At 43.7% G+C, this 18297-nt stretch overlaps 2 protein-coding genes across 2 annotated transcripts; one reads left to right on the top strand and one right to left on the bottom strand.

The window, feature by feature from the left end:
• Positions 1 to 920: 920 nt before the first annotated feature.
• LOC127761121 (myb-related protein 308-like) lies at positions 921 to 2184 on the bottom strand. Its single transcript, XM_052285349.1, has 2 exons — positions 1754 to 2184; positions 921 to 1671 (listed from the first exon to the last, which is right to left on the bottom strand). The coding sequence occupies exons 1-2, from the start codon at positions 2014 to 2016 to the stop codon at positions 1071 to 1073; spliced, it is 864 nt and encodes a 287-aa protein (XP_052141309.1). The 5' UTR covers positions 2017 to 2184; the 3' UTR covers positions 921 to 1070.
• Positions 2185 to 13786: 11602 nt separating this feature from the next.
• On the top strand, positions 13787 to 18003 carry LOC127760662 (uncharacterized). The gene is made up of 5 exons (XM_052284951.1): positions 13787 to 14415; positions 15254 to 15712; positions 15841 to 16218; positions 16294 to 16361; positions 17531 to 18003. The coding sequence occupies exons 1-5, from the start codon at positions 14005 to 14007 to the stop codon at positions 17742 to 17744; spliced, it is 1530 nt and encodes a 509-aa protein (XP_052140911.1). The 5' UTR covers positions 13787 to 14004; the 3' UTR covers positions 17745 to 18003.
• Positions 18004 to 18297: the final 294 nt, after the last annotated feature.

Here is an 18297-nt window from a genome sequence, read left to right as displayed (position 1 = left end):
TTTAGAGTTAGACACGGTTATTAAGAAAGTAGGTAGAAGTGAATGGTGGAGAGTTGTGATTGGTTGGGAAGAGAATGTTGGTAGAGATATTGTTATATTTTAGGATAAATCTTGAGAGCTACAAGTTACTCCGTCCATCTACTTTTGACAGTCATATTTCATCTTGGCACACAGACCAAGAATAAGCAATTCTACTTATCATCCATTTAAATATGTTACTAGTCATTCTTTGTAAATAAGCGATTCATTAATATTTACATTTCTCGATGCCCATGTAGCCAATCTTGTGTGGAAGAATGGAGAGTCACGCATTAAATCCGAGAAAATCATTAAGATGATAGGTTGTTGGATTGAAATATGCCTATCAAAAATAAATTTTTCAGATTTGGAAATATGACTATCAAAAATAGATGGAGGGAGTATTATATTTTGAGACGGAGGGAGTATTTTTTAAGGCATGCTATTCCAATAGGAACAAAAGTAAATTTTAGTTACCACCACCAATATAGGTTTCTAAGGTTGGTTGGCTAACTACCACTATATATCACCACGTTTAGAATCTCATGTCGTTGTCATTGTTAAACAAACAGCCAAACCTTAACACCAAAATGTAACATTGTCAGTCTCACTTTCTCCGGTGCCTAACCACCATGAGTCATTAATGGATTTTATTTGCTATCGGATAACCCAAGCAGGAGTAGTTTGTACCTACCTACCGAAAACACACCACATGCTGTATTCTCGCGATATGTCCCAAATGACACAAACGGCACTTGGGACGCCCGAACTGGATGCGCAACCCAGCAATACTTTATACTTTCTCACAGTCTCGCTCATTATAATTTCCATTTTAGTTTTGTTTTATGATCTCCAATTACTTTTTGTAAGATTCTGCTAAATCAAATCAGAAAATTGGGAAGAGGAAAAGAATCAGATTTTTGGTTAATGATAAACATCAAGAATCAAACTAATCAACATCAGTCATCTCCATTAGAACTTAGAAAAAACTCTATTGCCCACCGTCTTTTTTTGTGTTTTTTACAGGTTTTTTTTCCCTAAAGCCTACTGTGCTATATGTACTGGCCCTCCTCCAGTGGCCTGAGAAACCGGAACGCGCGTGGGCCGGCCGGCGATGGCGCGGCCGCCTTGCAGCTGCAGACGTCGCCGTTGCGGACGCCGAGGTGGTAGCAGAGGCAGATGGTCTTCTGCTGCTGGTGGTGATGGTGGCGCGACGCGGTCGTGGACGACGCGGCGGCCGGCGTCTTGGGCGGCGAGCTCGGCAGGCTCATGGACAGGTCGAGGTCGAGGTCGAGGTTGAGGTCGGGGCACCGCGGCGCGTCCGAGCTGCCGCCGCTGCTGCTGTGGCCGTCCTCCGACGGCGGGGACGCCGCGGACCTGGCGAAGCTCGCATTGCTCGGCGCCGCGGCGTGCACCGGGTTGTGTAGCCTGTGCTGCTGCGGCGGCGGCGCCGGCGCAAGGGACGGAAAGGCGGCGGTGCTGGCCGTCGTGGTCAGCCCGCTCGCCGCGGCGGCGCTGCTCCCGGCGCTGACCGGCCGGTGCGTCTGCGGGTCGATGCCCCGGCTCAGGAGCTTGCGCTTGATGTGCGTGTTCCAGTAGTTCTTGATCTCGTTGTCCGTCCTCCCCGGCAGCTGCCCCGCAATCAACGACCACCTGCGCCAACCAACCAAACGATCGATCAGCACCAAGAACACAAGAACAGATGACAGCGCATTGAAATCCGTTTACAACTTACTTGTTGCCGAGAAGGGCGTGGAGCTTGATGATGAGCTCGTCGTCGTCGTCGGTGAAGTTGCCGCGCTTGAGGTCGGGGCGGAGGTAGTTCATCCAGCGGAGGCGGCAGCTCTTGCCGCAGCGGAGGAGCCCCGCCGCCTTGGGCAGCGACCGCCAGCAACCCTCGCCGTGCGCCTTGATGTAGGCGATCAGCCGCTGGTCCTCCTCCTTCGTCCACGCCCCCTTGTTCGTGTGCGCCTTCTCGCAGCATGGCGACCTCCCCATACCCACGCCGCGCGTTGGTTCGCCTCGCCGCGGTGTCGAGTTGGTTGTGCGCGACGAGAGCTTCGCGTTGGTTTTGTACTAGTAGTAATAGCAGGGGAAGTGGAGACGCGAGGCGCGCGTATATATGGGCAGCGAGCGAGCGAGCCGGCGTCGGCGGCGTGTTGGTAGAGTCGTAGAGAGGAGTTTTTTTTTTTTTGGGTGATTCACTTGGCGAAGCTTTTCTGTGTTGTTGTGTTGGTTGGTTTTCTTTTCCTCTCTCCATTGACTGGATCCTACGGCGTGTGTGTGGGATTTGACCGCTGATCGCGATGCGAGATGCCGTGAGACCCAGTACTGGTGTAGTACCTGGTGTCCTGGCGTACCCTCACTTGGCCTCGCGAAATTCCGCAATAGTGTGGCCGCTCTACCCAACCCAATCATCCTCCCCGACCTCCCTTGTACTTGCCTTGACAGTTAAATTTTGGAACCAGTACTAGCTACGAGTACAAAATTACCAATTTTTTTTTCTTTGATGCCTATACCTCTTCTAATATAAAATCCCACCTTATATCATTCGATTTTTAGACCATCAAATTTGCTTTAAGTTTTGTGCAAGCCCTTAACCCTACCTCTTCTTCTCATGTTCCCTTTGCTTCCTCGAGCATTCCGATCCACCATTGCCATCGTGTTACCGCCCAATCCACCGCCGCCACCGCCCCACCACGCTATCACCCGCCTCGCCGACTGGCCGAAAGGAGTCAACGGCGCCGATAAGGGCCCCTCGATGAGCCCCCTCCCCCTCCCCGCTCCCCCTTCCTCCCTCTCTTTCTTCTCAAGGTGGTGATGGCGAGATGCCCCCGCCCCATCGTCTTCCCTGTCTCCGGCGGCTCCCAGCTGCCGGATCCACCATCACCTAGTCGTCGCCTCCTAATCGCATGCTTGCTTTGCCCCTGCCGCCAACGCCGGCCCACCGCCCTTCTCCATCCCTACGGCTTTGGCGGTGCCGCCGCCACCTCGCCGCCCACCGAAGTCCACCGCCCACTGCCATCCCTCTAAGTCCCGAGGAAACCCGCTCTTCCCCCTCCCCAACCTCCTCTCCTATCCTGACCCCAACCCTAAACCCTAATCCGTATGTTCCCTGTCGGAGTTGGGAGTATCGCCGGTACCGGAGAAGAAAGGGAGCCCACTACAGTTAGAGGAGAGAAGCCGATGCACGAATCTTAGTATGGATCCAATGAACCAAAATCTAGAAGATTTTATCTTCAAATTTCATTCAAATAACGTATAGCAATTCCCTTTTCTTTTACTCAGTTCAAGTAACCGGTAACAACTTTGTTACAGCGTGGCATTTTTTTTTAGGGTTTACAGTGGTAGCACAGCACGGCACTAGGAGTAGTATTTTAAAGTTATCAACGACTCGTTCTGGATGCCTGATTGTAGTTAGCGATAGGAGAAAGCCGCTCAGCTTTTTAGTGGGGGAATGTCCCATTAAAATAAGCCGGTGATGATGAGCGAAACGGAATCATCGACCAGTTTTTGGTACTCGTTTCCAAAGTTTGGTGGAGCAACCGCCACTGATTGGCTAGCTACCCTCTGAGCTGTTCTCTGTCTCTCGTGTCTCTTGCGTTTTGTCATGTGTGCGTGACTAACCACCGTTTTCTCTAATCCTCCTTCCCCTGTCTTATTTGCCACATGGCCACAATTTAATAGCACTGATTAGGTAGTTGCATGCCTTAGCTTGCTGCCTCACTGCACTGCACTGCACACGCTGGGCCTTACGAGTTTTGATTAGCCATATGTTAATTAACGAATTGGGGCAAGGTGTCTCATGGTCAAAACTAACATGCCTAGTTCCCCTTTGCGTTTGGGAACTACTCGGATTCAATATTGGACCAGCTCCGACGCAACATCCACCGTCCAAATGTTTTTGTTCAATATTGGCCGAGTTTAGTTCCAAACTTTTTCTTCAAACTTTCAACTTACATCAAAACTTTCCTACACACATAAACTTTTAATTTTTCTATCACATCGTTTAAATTTCAACCAAAATTTTAATTTTTAATTTTGGCGTGAACTAGACACACCCGCTTGGTTGGACGTATACCTCGTGGCTGATGAGCTAGCTGGTCGAGAAAAGTTCACCTTTTTGGATCAAATCGAGTCGTTTTCACTTGTCGGAACAGGGATAGTACCACTCGCTAGATTGGGGGTAGGATGATAGGATCATAGGACAACGACGGCACTGTGCCCGAAGATTTTCGTTGAAAAAAAGGGCATCTCCAATCCCAAAGATTTAACGGCATTTTCATCGGCTTTAATGGCCGGCGTAAACTTCTCCATTCGCTTCGCCATTACAGTTACCCAACTGCCTCTCGAGTGCAGGATAGATATATAGATAAACAGAAATACGGTTAGACATACCAACGACAACGAAGACGGTGACGTGAAATAGCAATCATTCTCATGAGAGGCGTATAGACGAGTAGCGTATACCGAATCGTAGCGTACTCCTATTAAACTATACTCCCTTAACCTTCCTTCCAGTTTGGCGGCCAACCTCTCATATTAATTGATTTCTGGTGAACAGGCCATCGAACTCGACGTTGCTATCGATCGAGACAGAAGAAGTTGAACACTTTATAGAAGTAGTTACAGATCTAAAGATGGTTGTCGTGGCCAAGTACTAGTCACTAATGAAGAGATCGAGCACTTTTGGGGGGCACAAATGGCCGGTATTAATGGGTCAACCAAGCTAACTACCAAGAAGAGATCTCCAGGCATGCTTGCTCTTGCGCGTGCCTGCCTTGGATCGTTGGAAGTAGTTAGCAAGTAGCAGCGGCAGTCGATTGAATCTGCACGGTTTGACAACGGAAAAGGATTGATAGTGTTGGGGTCGGCTATTCGATGAGATTTGATCAGTGCAAAAAGGCAGAGGCTAGTGTACGTGTGGCGCAGGTGTAAACACGAGCTAACAAGTCTCGAGTTTATTTCCAAAGTTCACTGAAGCGATGATCAAATTGGACATTTTTCCTTCTCGTTCAGACGATTCTGCAGCAAGAAGCTAAGCTGAAACACATCCATTTATGAGTGGTTACTGTTTTTAATTAAGCTATCTCTTTGATGGCAGCAATGGCGTCGTCGTCAGTGTGGTAGATTGCGGTCGCATCTAGAGCGATCCCCCTTGGGCTGTTGAGGATTTGCAGGTGGAGTCAGCGCGTCCGGGGGATCCGCGTGCTGAACACACACACAGAGAGTCGGTGTACGGCGGAGTGAATGCTTGTCATGTCAAGCGTCAACCTGGATAGTGCTACGCCTTGATGAAGGAGAGAACCTGTGGCTGATCTTTCATCCACACTGAAGTTTAGATCACACTAAAGTTTGAAAGTTTATTTGAAATTGGTACGATGTGATAGAAAAATCTATTATATAATTAAAGGAATAGAAAAAAGAGCCTCCACATTCGCTCTCATGGCCTCGAAATTCTCACATTAATCGGAGAAAAAGAAAAAACAGAGTCCATATATAAATACAATTTAGAAATAGCTGAAATTCGAAATTAAAAAATAAGGAATATTAAAAGAGGATACTAGAGTCCATATAGAAATATACTTTAGAAATAGTTGAAATTCGGAATTAAAAATAAGTAATATTAGAAGAGGAGTATAGAGTCCATATAGAAATAAAATTAGGAAATAATAGAAATTCGGAATTAAAAATAAGGAATATTAGAAGTAGAGTATAGATTCCATATAGAAATTCAATTAGGAAATAATAGAAATTCTGAATTAAAAATAAGGAATATTAAAAGTAGAGTATAGAATCCATATAGAAATACGATTAAGAAAAAAAATAGAAATTCGGAATTAAAAAATAAGAAATATTAGAAGTAGAGTATAGAGTCCATATAGGAATTTAAAACTAACTAAAATTTGGAAAAAAAAGACCCTCCACGTTCGCTCTCATGACCTAGAAATTCTCACATTAATCGGAGAAAAAGAAAAAACAGAGTCGATATAGAAATACAATTTAGAAATAGCTAAAATTCGGAATTAAAAAATAAGGAATATTAGAAGAGGAGACTAGAGTCCATATAGAAATACAATTTAGAAATAGTTAAAATTCGGAATTAAAAAATAAGGAATATTAGAAGAGAAGACTAGAGAGTCCATATAGAAATACAATTAGGAAATAACTGAAATTCAGAATTAAAAATAAAGAATATTAGAAGTAGAGTATAGAGTCCATATAGAAATACAATTAGGAAATAACCGAAATTCGGAATTAAAATTAAGAAATATTAGAAGTAGAGCATAGAGTCCATATAGAAATACAATTAAGAAAAAAATAGAAATTTGGAATTAAAAAATAAGGAATATTAGAAGTAGAATATAGAGTTCATATTTGAATTAAAACCAACTGAAATTCGGAATAAAAAAGGAGCCTACACGTTCGCTCTCATGGCCTATAAATTCTCACATTAATCAGAGAAAAAAAAGCAGAGTCCATATAGAAATATAATTTAGAAATAGCTGAAATTCAGAATTAAAAAATAAGGAAAATTAGAAGATGAGACTAGAGTAGTTATTACACATTAGTAGTTTTGAAAAGTTATTGCAAAATTCAAAATTATGTTGTCATTGTAATATATTTTAATAATATAATGAGAAAACATATATGATTTTATATAAGAGAAAATATAATGATGCTAGCCGCGCAATCTGCGCGGACCACCATGCTAGTTATGTGTATATGAAAAGTTTGATGTGATGGAAAGTTAAACGTTTAGAAAAAAAAAACTTTGTAACTAAACAGGGCCACAGCATGGGTCCAAAATCTTTCTCGCTCTCGTCTTTCTTGAACACGAACCCACACATGGTCCGTGGTTCTAGGGTTCTACGTACTTCTAGTACTAGTATTTGCACTGCAAGGTACTCACGTGTTCTCGGCAGTGTCCAGGTTAGCGAGCGCCACTGGCCTGGAACAGTGCGCGCGAGTCAGGTCTAGCTAGATTATACGATGAATTAGCCTTTTGCCGCGTTTAGACGGATCAGATGCGGTCTGAAGAAGTTAAATGCCCCTGAAGAAACCTTCTTTTCTTTCCATTCAATTACGAGAGGGCTAGCTAGAGGGCTGAACTCTGCGGCGACGATTCCTTCTTTGTCACTAAGAGAGTGCTGTGTGGTGTGATGGCCAATTCGCCATCAGTCCTTCATTGCGTCTGCACCGACACTGATCTGTGCACCTTATTTTGCCCGTACGAATTTTCATAGTATTAAAAAAATATGTTTTCGTTTTCATGGAATTATGTGGTCAGATTGCTGAGATTGGAGCTGAAAGTGACCTACATATACAGCATATAAAATGGTGGCTTGCAGCTGTTAGGCCTAGCTAGCAACCGTATCGTCCAAAACCATAAAGATCTAGTAGTGGCTCAAGCTCAATGCCACAATCTAGCAACAACTACTCACGGGAAACTATTCTAGCTAAACTCTCTTTGGTGACATCCCCTCGTTTATTTGCATATCATCTAAATGGTTATGAGTTTTTTTAAAAAAAAAACTAACAAGATAGATTAATATGTGATAACTGATAATTCACTTCATAAATATGTAAAGTCAAATTTAAAATCTATAAGTTGTAACGAAAAAAACAAATTTGACTATTAATATACGTTAACTAGTCATAATTTATTTTTTTAAAATGTAAAAGCTGAATTTTAACTTGTATGCTTGTTAAGTGATATATCACATATTAATCTATCTAGTTAATTTCTTTAAGAAAAATTATAACCATTTCAATGCATGTAAATAACGAGAGAATATCCTATCGAGAGTTTACAATGTCCCATCCGGAGTTTACATTACACTCCCAATTACTCACTCTACTTTTGATGCGCTTGCATTCCATCCAACGGCCCGAAAGGCATGCGTTATCCACGTGTACAGTGCGCGCCAGTCAACTCCCGGTCTTCAATGGATTCCGGTCGGATCCATTTGCCGGTCGGACGTTGCTCTCACCGAAGTGCATCCGTGCATGCACTTCGATCGCTAGCTAAAGTGATCGCCAGCCGAAGCGCGAGCTAGCGAGCCACCGCCGCGTCCACCACCACCACCCCGCGGTGTGTATAGGTAGGTGAGGCGTTCGCGCGCTCGGTGGTGGCGGGTTGGTACGGTGTCAGGCCCCGCGCCGCGCGCGCGCCCCGTGAACGCCGGGGCCCCCTCCCCAACAAGGGAGCAGCTCAGCTCGCGCCGCGCTCGTACGCCCGCGACCGCGTGCGCGAGGAGATATCACTGTGCGTGACACTGTTGCGCCGACGGCGACGCCGCCCCCCGTACCCCGCACCAACTGCCGCCACACGACGCGGCCGTACGTTCTAGACTTCTACTGGTGCTATGCTAGGAGCAGTCGCATGCTCGCATGCAGTCAGAGGAGGCTGGTACGGAGTCGATCTCGACTGGTCGGGGTGGTGGTGGTTGTTGCCGAGTCCCGCGTGCCTGCGTACGTACCTCCACCTCCACGTCGAGGGGTGCACTGTACAGCTCTAGCAATGTACCGCATGAAAGCATGCGTGCATCCATGGATCCTATGATGAAGTTTGATATGCCGACACAGGGGTGTATTTAGTTCACGTTAAAATTGAAAGTTTGGTTGAAATTGAAACGATGTGATGAAAAAGTTGAAAATTTGTGTGTGTGGGAAAATTTTGATGTGATGGAAAAGTTGAAAATTTGAAGAAAAAATTTGGAACTAAACACGACCTAGCTAGATTTGGCACTTGATCTCCACCGACGATCGATCAAATGTGTTGGCGATATGGCATGGGGCCCTTCGACCAAACCTGCCGAAAGCATGCGACCGATGAGGATTCAAGCACGAGACGTCAGGGTTAGTCAAGACGAACCCCCCCATAGCGAAGACTATGGAGCAAGGACGGCGAGAGGCAGGGAATCACAGCCAAGCTAGAGGCCTCCTGGGCGAAGGGGGCAAGGCGAAGAGCATAAGCCGAAGGGGGATGACTTCGTCGTAGCAAGTTCGGCTCCGGGAGGGCCGAAAAAGCTATCCTGGCCCATCGAGCCTAGGGGTCAATTGGGTCGACAATAACCCATCGGCCCGCTAAGGGCCCATAGACCGCGATTACGCTATGTACCCATGTAAATATCCCTTTCACAAGGGCAACCATGTAAATTCCCCTGTATAACCAAAACCCTAGTATTAAGACCTGTAATAGGGGGATCAGTAAAATTCTCAAATTAATACACTCTACTTCTTTTCCAACCACTGTTGAGTGACCACGTCTTTCGACGTATGTGGTTGTGGTTTTGACAACAAAATGCTAGCTAGCTAAGCTGCAGATGTGTCATGTCACGAACGCAACCACAGGATGACATGCACATTAGCAGCCGCGGATGAAATGCAGGACCCGACCGGGAGTCCGGGCCGGAACCTCCAGAATTCCACGGAGGAATTAAGCAACGCGGTTGACATGGATCATCAACGGGTTAATTAAGGTCGCCATCACCATGTGCAGACAGAGGAAGTCCACTGTCCACGGCGGACAGAGCCGATACGCTATCTCCTCTACCGCCACACCATTGTCCTCATTCTTCTCCCTGATCGATCGAACCAGACTTGTTTAATTTTTCTGGATGAATGTGTGGATTAGCTCCAAAAATTCCTCTTGTACGGGGTGAGGATTCATGTACAGTTTGCCTTAGTTTGGCGTAATTGTCAAGGATTGATCGAGAAACATACGGTTTTGAGATGCATGAATCGGGCTCGATATAGACGTACGTGGGTGGGTTTTCTTAATTTTCTCGGTGTCAATCGCAGCCATGCAGCTGCACTGAAGGTACGTTTGCAAGAAGTCATGAAATGGTATGATGTTCTTTTCCTTCCCTTTGTTTCCCACTAGCTTGGTTTAACCAATTGCTCGATCTAGATGCACGCATATGCTTTGCTTAATTAGGAGAGGAATGGTGTGTTATATCTCCACTCTCTATCGTTAGACACTTTAGACATCAGGTAAGATGAGCTAGAGTTGTCCCTGCGCCTGGGCCACCTCACAGTGATTAAGTACACAAAGCATTTTTTTCTTCTCATGAAAGATCATTAAGTACTTTAGTTTGAAACAACACGTGAGGCAACAGTTGTTGGAACGTGAATGCAAAAATACATCCTCCTACCTTGTAGCTACCACATCATTTTTTTTTTGTAAGGATTCGATCGCATGCGTACAGCTCGGAAATGGAATTAAGAATTATGGCGAGTGGCAAGTCGCCAGCAGCATATGTCTTGATCCATAATGATATCTGCAAATGGAGGCGCTACATAGCCTCTGATAATGTGATTAGTATGGACTGTGGAGGATGTTAAGGCCTACCGACCTGTATGGCAGCTAATGACAATTAATCCATCCATCTTTTCTCCGTTCGTGCTTCGCAGCACAGCCTGCCGAACCTACCTGATGTTGTCCTCACAACTTGCGCCTTATCTATGATTATGTTATGACTAGTGAATTAGTTAACCTCTCAGCAATAAATATTCCCTGAACTTTTCAGGTTTAATAGAGAATAATTGATAAGTGTTAATTTTTAATTGGTAGGATAGTACAGTGTGTGACATAAATTGGCAAAGATAATACTGATTCCCCTGCTCAAATGAAAAAGAAATGTTCTGTTCCAAGAATCTTTCTGCACCAGTAAAGCACTGCCGGTATTAATTTTCCTCTCATGGAAGCTCTCTAATCAATCTTATTAGCTAGATGCTGATGGAATTTTGTTTGTTTCGTTGGCTCGAACTCATATTTGGGATGATGCAGGTAAGGCTGTCCTACATATGCAGGACGTGTGACAGTTCATCTTCACCAAATTAATCAGATATACCAGTTACATTGTTTAGTTTCCGCTAGGCCAGCTACTTATATTTATTCATACTGAATGCATCCAGGTCCTACAAAATTCTAGTATAATGATGGCTTGAATTAATGGTTCGGTTGCTTCATTACAAGTGAAGGTTTTAAGTATAGTTGGATGGAAAGATCTGCTTATGCATGTAATTAAATAGAATTTGGTGAACAACCTTTCGTATATGCTGGTTTTGTTCTTTTGTTTATTAACAACATTTTCTAGTTTAATGTTGCAGTTGTTTTAAATCCATGATGATATGAGTATAGAAGAGTATTTCGTATGGGAAATGGGAGCTCATAACCACCTTACCTATTGCCAATATATACTCTTTTTCCTTCCTATCTTCTTTGCAATGATCTCACCAAAATATAGAGAGACTTTAGATAAGGTCTTTTTGCATCGCAAGGTCTTCAAGCCGATTCTTTCAACTCGCATTATTTGATCTCTACCTGCTTTCCTATCAGCATTGATCTTAGTACAGTAAACAAAAGAAAGACTATAAGAACCCAACATTAGGAGCAAGGGCTAACGAGAAAATACGAACAATTCAAGGTGTATGCAAGGACCAGTTGGATGGCTGATGATTAATTACTAGTAATACTAGTCAGAGCTACCATAAAAACAGCTCGTGCCAGACACATCTGAAAAAACAAAAAACAGGCTGCGTTAATATCGTAAGACGACCTGTTCTACCTCTGTAGCTTTCATTCCCATAGTTTAACGTGTTGCAGTTCGGCCATGGCTTTCACCCAAACGTTGACAGTTTTGTTAAGACTTTCCAAAGAACAGCAAAGCGTGTGCAGGATGATTAAGAATGCTGTTTCTTTCATAAACCGAGTCGTATCTTATGGGTGTACTTTTTCCCACACGCACGCTTGCAAGCTCAGCTGAATGACTGAGAGGAGATTAGTGATTACAGTATGTAAGGGTAGTTAACTAGTCAGAGCTAGCCTAACTGAACTGACTCTTTCAGCAAGAGGCTCTGAAAACAGCTGGAGATTCTATGTTCTGATTTTCTGCAAGATCAACGAGTCAACTCGTGCAGTTTTTTTTGGGTGTAATCTACAGGCGTTTTACTACTCCGTTTTCCACGCTCCTGAATTCTGAGTATTGTATCCTGAATTCCTGATAGGTGAACGGTGCCGTCAAAGCCATCGGCACGTGAAGCTTCATTCGTTTTCTTAATACGTCATCTGATTTGGACGGTGTCCTGCCTTACCTGATTGGCTGATAGATATGCCATTTACCAGAATCGTTCAGAGAAATACGTACCGACGACGTACGGTCAGAGTCCACTGAATCCCTGTCTAAAAAGAGTAAAAAAAGAAAACACGGATACTCCTGGGTCGGTGAGGCTGCTACAAGAGAGAGTCAAAATATTCAGTTCATGTGAGACTCAGTTTTTCTGAGATTGTCAAATTCAGTAACTCCAGTTTGCACCAGGATTTACCTGGACGATCATGCAAAAAAATGGCACGTCATGCACAATATGTTCGACTGTTCGTTCGTAAGTTTTCCTCTTTTTTTTTTTTAAAAAAAAGGAGATTTTTTAAAACAAAGTTCACATGCAGTCATGCACGGGTATTTATGGGCTATTGCGTAGATTTGTTCGTGGACCGCTGTTTCCCCTGATGGGCCGTATTAACGATTTAGGGCCGAAAGGTGCAATAGCCCTTCGCATCCCCGTTTCTAGACCACAGCCCACCACACGAGTCATACGAGAGATGGGCCCATACAACCTAAGTCCCGCACCTCAATTTTTTGAATTTATATATTTATTTACTTTTTAAATTTACAGAAATATATATTTGTTTTTAAAAATTACAGAAATTTACAGGAGTACTACATTCATGTAATTTTTGGAAAAAAAAATGGATTTTGTAACTTTTTAGAATATATAAAAAAATATAAATAAATAAAATTCTCCACCTCATTGGTCCGGTCCATGCTGCACGAGCACAGGGGAAAAACCAGCGCAGAACAGAGTACAATTTCCGTGGACCTTTCTAAAAAAAGAGTAAATTGCATATTGGGACATATATCTTTACCATTGTTCCACATTGAACCACATATGGTTCAACATTTTCACTTAACACCAGATCTTTTTACCTAAAGTTACAATTTGGACTAGTGGCACACTTACTAGTGCCTACGACTCTCTACATCTCTCCACCTGCATTAGTACGAGATTAGAGTCCTTTGTAGGAGAAAAGAAAAAAAGAAAGGGGGCATGCAGAGGCCGATTCATCAATCAATGGATCAATGGATCGATTAAGATTCAAGCAGACTATACGAGCTGCTTTAAAAAACATGGATCTCACTCTGCAAATAGAAATGGCTCAGGAATTAGATAGGTGCAGTACATTTGAATTGCATCAACCCCTGATGGCCATGGATGCCACGGTCTTTGCCTAGACGATTAGCTCCCGGCCTCCCGCTTCATCCTACTCTCGTCCCCCCACATCACCGGCAAGTCCACCGACACCACGGCCATCGTTGGCGATGAGTTGCCGTCGGCCCGCCACAACTGCTGTCGTTCCTGGTTCCTTGCCGTCGCCAACATCGATAGCAAAGACGGTCACCGTCACCGTCATCGCCGGCAGCATGGCCCTAGCATCTAACACCATACTCACAACCACAAACGCAAACTACGGAGATGGTGATAGTGGTCAGAAATGGATCAGTGCATTTGTCCTTTTCCTGTTGCTCTATCGGTAGCTCCAATTTTCTCTTTTCATCCTCAATCGTCATTGACAGGTGGGCCACTAGTCCAAATTGTAATTTTGGGTAAAAAGATCTGGTGTTAAATGAAAATGTTGAACCGATTCAATGTGAAACTACGGTTAAAATACCAATCTGTAATTTACTAAAAAAAAAATCCCGTGGACCGCTCGTGCACCGCTTCCCCTTCCTCCCCTTCCTTCTCCTCACTTTTCGCGGCAACCTCAGTGAAGTCAGCGAGGTGATAGCGCCAGCAAAACCCTGAACCCCTCCAACCACCGCAGCCGCAATTCCGCCGCCGCCGCAGCCACGTTGGCCGGCGGCCTACTGGGGGTGCTGGAGGCGCGATTGATGAGCCCTGCAGCCGACGCCGCGGGCAGCGATGCACAGGCTCGTACCCCGCGCCGCTGCCTCCTTCCTCGGCGCCCCGCCGCTGCTCACCACCCAGGCGGGCCCGCTTCTCGCCGCGCGTTCGGGCCCACCAAACCCTAGCCGCCTCCGCCTCCGCCTCTCCCCGTGGCGGCTGCTGCGCTCGAGGAGGGGGCTCTCCTGCTCCGCCGATGCGGCGAAGAGGTGCGGGGATGATGATGCCGAGGAGGATGGCGAGCAGAGCGTCGCCGGGGGAGGTGGGAGCCGTCCGGTGGTGGATAGGAGGCAGAGAAGTCGGGGCGATGCGGCGATGGGGAGCGGCGAGCTGCTCGCGATTCCTGGAGTCGGGCCGCGCAACCTGAGGAAGCTCGTGGACAAGGGATTCGATGGCGTGGCACAGCTCAAGCAGCTGTACAGGGATAAGGTGTGTGTGTGTGTGAACTGTGAAATATTAGCTTGTACTCCTTCAGATCGATAATACTTATCGTTTTCAACAAAAGCACGGTCTCTAGGAAACAATCATAACCTTTATTTTCTATTATAATATATATAGTATCAACAAATATATACTTTTATTAGAGTACTTTTTAAAACTAATCTGTGCATATGGTCTGACAAATATTTTAGAAATGATTCATATCCAAAATCAGAACATCATTCTTGTTCAAAACAATAAATATTATCAACCTGGAGGGAGTAGTACTATATCTGTTTTGTTGTTGTTTATTAAACATGTGAGAAATATATATGCTTAGTTGTAGTCACTTAAGTCAAGTACTTTGCATGCCTTTGCCTACACTCACATACCTGTATGTAAGTGAGTCGACTGACACATAAGGATACTGTAGGTGTTGTGTTGCGCTTGCAAGCAACTGTGTGTTTCGTGGTCATTGGTGAATTATTGATCCATGCTGATGTCCAATTCTGCATCATAGGAGATCTTGCATTCTTGTGCTCGCTAGGAGAGATGACAGAAGAATTGGTGAAATTGATGCCCGTGTTCAACATATATGTCAAATTTTGTGTTGAAACTGTTTTGGGTGAAAGTTAATTTTCTTGTTGTAACACAACTAAGATCCTGAAAAGAAAAACTTTAGTGTCAGGAAAAGAACAGAGTACAATTGTGGGTTCTCCTCCAGGCCTGATTTGTGATATTTATTTCATTGTGGCGACCTTACTGCACGAATATTAGATGTCTTTTTCCCTCTTTATTTATCCTAATTTCCGCATACCTGACACTGATACTTCATGAGTTTTTGCAGTTCTTTGGCAAGTCCAATGAGAAAATGGTTGAGTTCTTGCAAAGTTCTGTTGGCATCATACACAAGAATCATGCTGAGAGTATAACTTTGTTCATTAAAGAAAGTGTTGATGAAGAGCTGAAAGGAACTGACTCACCAAATGTTTCCAAAAATAAGAGGCTGACCTTTTGTGTGGAAGGGAACATCAGTGTCGGAAAAACTACATTCCTTCAAAGAATTGCCAATGAGACCATCGAATTACGTGACCTTGTAGAGATAGTGCCTGAACCTATTGCTAAATGGCAAGATGTTGGCCCTGATCACTTCAACATACTTGATGCTTTCTATGCTGAGCCACAGAGGTATGCATACACTTTCCAGAATTATGTGTTTGTTACAAGGGTCATGCAAGAGAAGGAATCTTCAAGTGGCATAAAGCCTCTCAGGTTGATGGAAAGAAGTGTTTTCAGTGATAGAATGGTAGGTAAATCTTTCCGTCAAAGTCCGCTTGGATTGTGAATCTAGAGCTTTGATACGATTGCAGTCTTTATATTTCCCATTGTTATTTTCTTCTCCTAGTTAAAATTTTCAAAGTTAAATTTTTGAAGGTTTTTGTTCGTGCTGTCCATGAAGCCAACTGGATGAACGAGATGGAGATCAGCATCTATGACTCCTGGTTTGACCCAGTTGTGTCATCACTCCCAGGACTTATTCCAGATGGTTTTATTTATCTAAGAGCTAGTCCCGACACTTGCCACAAAAGAATGATGGTTCGGAAAAGATCTGAAGAGGGTGGTGTTACTCTTGATTACCTTCGAGGTTTGCATGAGAAACATGAGAGCTGGCTGCTTCCTTCCAAAGGACAAGGTCCTGGTGTATTATCGGTCAGTCAAGTTCCAGTCCATATGGAGGGCTCTTTGCCTCCGGATATAAGAGAACGAGTATTCTACTTAGAAGGAGATCATATGCATTCTAGTATCCAGAAGGTAATGTTCTCCTTAGTTTCAAAAGAAATTAGTAAGGTTTGTTTGGTTAAATGAACGAAATTTCTTCTCAATCAGGTTCCTGCTCTGGTCCTCGACTGCGAACATGACATTGATTTTAACAAGGATATTGAAGCCAAACGACAGTAAGTTTTGCAAAACCTTTATTTTGTCCATAGGACAATTGTCAACCTTATATTATTTTCTTCTAGTGCTAGCCTGTATTTATTTCATAAGAAAAGAACATCTAAGAACATCTAGTGCTAGCCTGTATTTATTTACTAGTTCATTCTTCTTAACAAACACAAACATTATATTTATTCCAAAATTGAACTCAACCCTGTTCGTATAGTGGCTGCGTTCTAGTCACACGGTAGGTCTACCTTGATCTTTATTCATAGTGGTCAAGATTTCAAAGTTCAACTTTACAACTGTTGAAATGCTAGAAAGACTATAGGAGCACAAAAAAGAAATGCTTTTCTTGTATGTGGCTTCAAGTTAAGAGGGATCAGAGTACAACTATTATCCTATAGCTCATGCATCATTCTTCCTTTGTGTATGGCATACATGTATTTTGTAGTACTTGGTATGAAGTTTCTTTCTGCTAGTTTAGTTGCATGACACTTCTTGCTTAAATTCCTTACATCGAATGTTTAGTACCAACTCAACTGCTAGCAACATATCCGTATATGACATGGTTTATGACATATTAGGAACTCAATTATTTTGTTTTTGCACTTTTCATTATAGTTCATTTATATGAAGAGTCTTGTACTTAAAAATGTTATTAAACTGCTCCTAAGGTCTCTTTCCACTATAGCACTACAACCTGACCAATTTATTGTAAGAACATTGGAACTGATGCTAATTGCGGTAGCTTGATGAGATAATTCAGTATGCCCATGGGTTCATTTTTTGGATATCTTTTAGGGGAGAGTTTGGTTCAGCTTTGGTACTTAAAACAGAAAATATTTTGCAAAATCAACAAACGTTTATGTGCTGTTGCTATATCTCTAATTTAGTATGTGACTATTGTTCCTTGACTTTATGTGGCCCTAGTTTTGGTATCCATGCATTTCCCGGCCTGATTTGGTATCCAATACGCTCTGTTTCATCTGTTGTAGTATTATTTTTCTGCCGAACCTTATGATGGAGTTTATGTATTTATGCTATTCATTCCCGCATTTTTGCGATGCCCATTTTCTTTAGAGAATGCTACATACTTTTGGATCTTTTCTATAGCTTCAGCTGAACATCCTGTGGTGCCCTTGAGTTCAAATTTTCTGTGTCTGATATTTCCATCTTGTCCATGAAGATATGCCCGACAAGTTGCGGAGTTCTTTGAATTTGTAAAGAAAAAGAAAGAAGATCCTTCTGCGGAGTCAAGTGGTGGTGATAAGAGTACCAACAAACAGATTATGCTTCCCCACAGAGGTGGTTTGTGGGTTCCCGAAGGTAACCCTTTACCAGGATCTGCTCTGAACTCTCTGGATTTCAGAAGAGCAATGTCTTCCTTCCTCTCAGCTTAGGGGCCAACATCCCATATGAAATAGCCAATTCCTGGCCACCATATGTTCCAGTATTACAAATTCTGAATGGTCCATCGTCACATCTGCGTCTCAGATAGCCTTGAACTGACGACCCTGTAAATGCTGAAGATTTATTGAAATATAGGTTTCTGTATAGCGCTAGCCAATGCTGTACAATAGTAGTATCAAACTCGTCCATGTAAATGTTCACTCTTCTTCGTCGTCAATAAAAGGCGTCCCTGTAAATGATTATTTGGCTGCTTCTGTTGTGTTGGTGGTAGCTTCATGAGTGCCAATGTGGTGCAGTTGTGATGTTGCTTCCTTTTCTTGTCTATTTCATGATTTTGCCACTGGTTGCTCCTCTTGAATGCCGAGGAGGCGAGGACAGTTGTAGGGACGTATGGTGGTCCTGAATTCCTGCCACAGGAAAGTTCTTGTTGTTTATTTCTTCATCTGTAAATTATGGCCGGTGAAAATACATGGCAACTGTACCATACCTCTGGCCCTACTCACCATCATTTATTCATAACGGAGCATTTAAGTTTTCCGACTT

The sequence above is a fragment of the Oryza glaberrima genome, chromosome 1 (genome assembly GCF_000147395.1).
Source record: "Oryza glaberrima chromosome 1, OglaRS2, whole genome shotgun sequence".
NCBI classification, from domain to species: Eukaryota; Viridiplantae; Streptophyta; class Magnoliopsida; order Poales; family Poaceae; genus Oryza; species Oryza glaberrima.
This window is presented reverse-complemented; position numbering and strand designations above follow the sequence as displayed.

What these genes read in the sequence shown, in the direction of transcription:
- LOC127760662 (XM_052284951.1), top strand. Translation starts at nt 14,005, where the DNA reads ATGCACAGGCTCGTACCCCGCGCCGCTGCCTCCTTCCTCGGCGCCCCG. An exon ending in AGCAGCTGTACAGGGATAAG is followed by an intron (nt 14,416 to 15,253) that starts GTGTGTGTGTGT and finishes GAGTTTTTGCAG; the next exon opens with TTCTTTGGCAAGTCCAATGA. An exon ending in TGCATTCTAGTATCCAGAAG is followed by an intron (nt 16,219 to 16,293) that starts GTAATGTTCTCC and finishes CTTCTCAATCAG; the next exon opens with GTTCCTGCTCTGGTCCTCGA.
- LOC127761121 (XM_052285349.1), bottom strand. Translation starts at nt 2,016, where the DNA reads ATGGGGAGGTCGCCATGCTGCGAGAAGGCGCACACGAACAAGGGGGCG. An exon ending in CACGCCCTTCTCGGCAACAA is followed by an intron (nt 1,672 to 1,753) that starts GTAAGTTGTAAA and finishes TGGTTGGCGCAG; the next exon opens with GTGGTCGTTGATTGCGGGGC.